The sequence below is a fragment of the Coffea eugenioides genome, chromosome 11, assembly GCF_003713205.1.
Source record: "Coffea eugenioides isolate CCC68of chromosome 11, Ceug_1.0, whole genome shotgun sequence".
Classification (NCBI taxonomy): domain Eukaryota; kingdom Viridiplantae; phylum Streptophyta; class Magnoliopsida; order Gentianales; family Rubiaceae; genus Coffea; species Coffea eugenioides.
In genome coordinates this window covers 49,911,650-49,915,287 of record NC_040045.1, presented here as the reverse complement: position 1 = coordinate 49,915,287, position 3,638 = coordinate 49,911,650, and the positions used below count along the sequence as shown (strand labels likewise).

General features: G+C 40.7%; 1 protein-coding gene across 1 annotated transcript; it reads left to right on the top strand.

Moving 5' to 3' along the window:
* Positions 1-226: 226 nt before the first annotated feature.
* LOC113751738 lies at positions 227-3,375 on the top strand. The gene is made up of 5 exons (XM_027295854.1): positions 227-644; positions 1,197-1,396; positions 1,549-1,582; positions 1,933-2,543; positions 2,650-3,375. Exons 1-5 carry the CDS (start codon positions 335-337, stop codon positions 2,917-2,919), a joined length of 1,425 nt encoding a protein of 474 aa, XP_027151655.1. The 5' UTR covers positions 227-334; the 3' UTR covers positions 2,920-3,375.
* The last annotated feature ends 263 nt before the right edge of the window (positions 3,376-3,638 follow it).

Genomic DNA, 3,638 nt, shown 5'->3' with positions numbered 1-3,638 from the left:
TGAATTACAGACTTTTCGAGAATAATAATGCAAAACATGATAAGTACGTATCTAAACGAACGGTGATAAAAAGCTCAACGTGGAATCTGGGTTTTCCATATGCCAAAAAAGCCCAAAAAAACAAAAAAATGCAAAAGCAAATCACTAGATTGATCGAGGGAATGAAGTGGGGAAGAAAATCTTGATGCCTTGTATCGCTGATCTCTCTATATATATATACTGGTCCGCTACATGCATCGCTGTATCCCTGTTCGACCATATTACTAGATACTAGCTGCTAGCTGAACCTTTTATCAATTAATTAATCTCCCAGCCTTTAGAGTTAGAATCTTCAATGGCTTCCAATGGGGAGGCGGCATTTGCTACCAACTATCTGGTGCTAGATCCGAAGGAAGCCACAGTCTTCGATCTCCTTCGTTTCTTGCTCTCCAGCCGTGCAGACAATAGAAGATTTATTTTTTCCCCAAGAGGGACGAGATTACCATTCCCTAAAAGGGTGGTCATAGTTGGCTCTGTCGTGATGCAACTTATCTTGTTCATGTTAGCAGGACCGCTAGCATTGTTTGGGTATGCACTCGAGCAGGGGCTTAACCTGCTGCACGTGAATGGCGGTTTTATGGGGCTTATCTTCAGAATCCTTCGGGGTAGACTCTGCTACTGAATTTCCTAATTAGTTATTTCTCTTGCTTTTCTTTCATTCGCCTGACTTTTTCCAAGTTTCCTGCTACCTACTTTGCTCAATGCAAATATTATTTGCTTTTTGGATAATTCATGAACATTTATCGATAAGAATAGAGCTATCAAAATGCCAAACATAAGGGCATGCTATCGTGCGTGTGTGGATGGGTGCGTTAATCTGCGGGCGAGGTCTCATCCCAACATTAAGTTCTCCCACCATCTTCCAAATCCTCCAAACCAGGGCGAGTTGTGATGGGAACAGTACTCCTTTGTTCCCGATTAATACCTCGATTATGTGGGGTTTCTTCAAAACGCAAGCCTCCAAACCCATAAATTAGTGTCTTAGTGTGAAGGGAATGAGAAATTAGTTATCGTTTTGTTGTACAGCATAACATTCTATATAGGACTTCTTTTTTACTTATATTTTATCGACCAGGTCATTAAAGATTACGTGTGCGCATGGTTGTTCCCTTAATAAAGGCTGTAAGGAGGTTTGGATCCATTTTGATCTTTTGTAGGGCGCCGACCAGTACAAGCCCCAGATAGAGATTCGCCCAAGTTCCTGTCGCTGATTGGACTTTCAGACAACCGGGAAGAGCTGGATGCTAGCATCCCAATTGACGATGCGAGATATAATTCGGCTCTCGCAATAATGGCTGCCAAAGTCGTTTACGAGAACCCCGCTCATATCGAATATGTGGTCTCGAAAATCTGGAAGGTAAAACAGTTTCTGCTTCAATTTTCTACATGTGTTACGTGTTTGTGTGTATGTTTTGTTTCTTACTTATTCGATAACCTACCTTAGTGTAGTCATCTGTTTAGATATCATGTAGTGACAATTGATGAGCTCGTTAAACTGCTTTTACACAGATGGAATTCATGGGATTTTACGATTTCTGGAACGGTAAGTATTCCTTGCTCCTACCCTACTTTTAAATTTTAATGGCTGCCTTGTGAGAGAGGGATTTGCAACGATTAGTAGTTATTGGAGAGCACTTGTTTACAAAAATTAGCTGGGCTTTTCATTAAGAACGAGTTTCATGGCTTTTGAGCATTCGAAACCCTGTCCTCCTAGGTAGTACTAATACGTAAGATACCATGTGAAAGCAATAATATGACGGACTCAAAAGGCTGCACGTATGGGGTTTTAAATTGCTGTTAGTTTGATGGTTAATTATTTGCCTTTCAATCGGAACTGATCCCCTTTTATTTCTTCTCCTCCTCCTCCTCCTTTTTTGTGGTGGTGGCGGTTAGCTTTCCAAAGGAAACCGACAACACAAGCAATGTTGTTTCGACAAAATAAGGACTCGGACTCTGAACTGATATGTGTGTCCTTCAGAGGTACAGAACCCTTTGCTGCTGAAGATTGGATTACAGACATGGATCTCTCCTATTTTGAACTCCCAAAAGTGGGGAGGGCGCATTCTGGATTCATGGAAGCTCTTGGTCTACAGAGGGGCAGTGGTTGGCCCAAGGACCTACCCCAATCTACTAGGCAATACGCTTACTATACCATCCGGGAAATTCTGAAAGATGCTTTGAAAAACAATCCCAAGGCTAAATTTATAGTGACAGGTCACAGCTTGGGTGGTGCACTAGCAATCCTGTTTCCATCCATTTTGGCGTATCACGAAGAAAAGGATCTGTTGGACCGATTAGACGGGGTCTACACTTTTGGTCAACCAAGAGTTGCAGATTCCAGATTTGGAGCATTCGTGGAACAAAACCTGGAGGGCAGCACGCGCAAGTACTTTAGGATCGTTTATTGCAACGATCTTGTGCCTAGAGTCCCTTGGGACAATTCATGGAGCGATTTTCAGCACTTTGGAAAGTGTATCTACTTCAACAGCCTTTACAGGGGCGATGTAATGAATCCCTTGGCATTCCCAAGTTCATTTCTAATTTTCTCTCATCTGCAATGCCGTATATCAGAACCTAGGATTAAATATTTTAATTTTCCATGTGCTGCAGATTGTTGATGAAGTACCAAACAAGAACTACTTTTCAATCTTCATGTTCATGCCCAAAAAAATGATCTCTGCTTGGGAGCTGATGAGAGGATTTGGGATGGGAATGTTTATGGGACCTGAATACAAGGAATTGAAGGTTATGCGAGCGGTTCGACTGATGGGCCTCTTCGGGTTGGCTGGCCTGCCAGCACATGCTCCTCTAGATTATGTCAATTCCACAAGGTTTGCGTCCCCGAATTTGTACACTTCCAAGCCATGGCTTGGCCAATAAAAAGACCCAAGGACAATTGGTTCTCCGTAATCGATTTTCATGCAAACGACGGCCCAATGGTTTAAAAGCATACTTTCAAGCGGGTGAAAAAAAAAAAAGTATGCTTGGGCCTGCAGGATTGCTGCATGGCTTTGTACTTTGCTTTAGTGTGTTGCAATGCACGGCGGGCTCAAGCATGTGCTGGCAGTTCGTTTAGTGTTTTAAGAGAACTTAGTAGTGTGTTAAAAGCATGTGCTTGTTTGGCTGCTTGTTGAAACATTTTGTATTTTACTATACTTATATCCATTTAGTGTTTCCACTAACATAATTGGAGTTCTAATTGTGAGAATTATTAGCGGACATGTTAGCCTAATTTAGTTATAGAATATCACTAATTGCTGGTGTAAAAAGTGAAGGCCATAGAAATTATTTTTCTGTGGTTAATTATTTGCTTCATTATATCAGCATATTTGTGTACTATAGATTGCCGGAAAAACTCCTTCCAGTGAATTTTCCAAAGTTTGCTCTCAGTGGTGCTTTTTTTGAAACCAAAAGTACAGATAAAAGAGGCAAATAGTTTTGTCTTCAATAAAATTGTCTCCAAAAAAATGATTCACGTATTGTGCGTGTAATTAACCAAACAAAAATTTGCAATGCTATCTAAATGTGTTAATTGCCATGAATAATTTTGCCTATAAACAATTGTTAAGCAAAGAATGAATAAATTACTGTTTACTTTA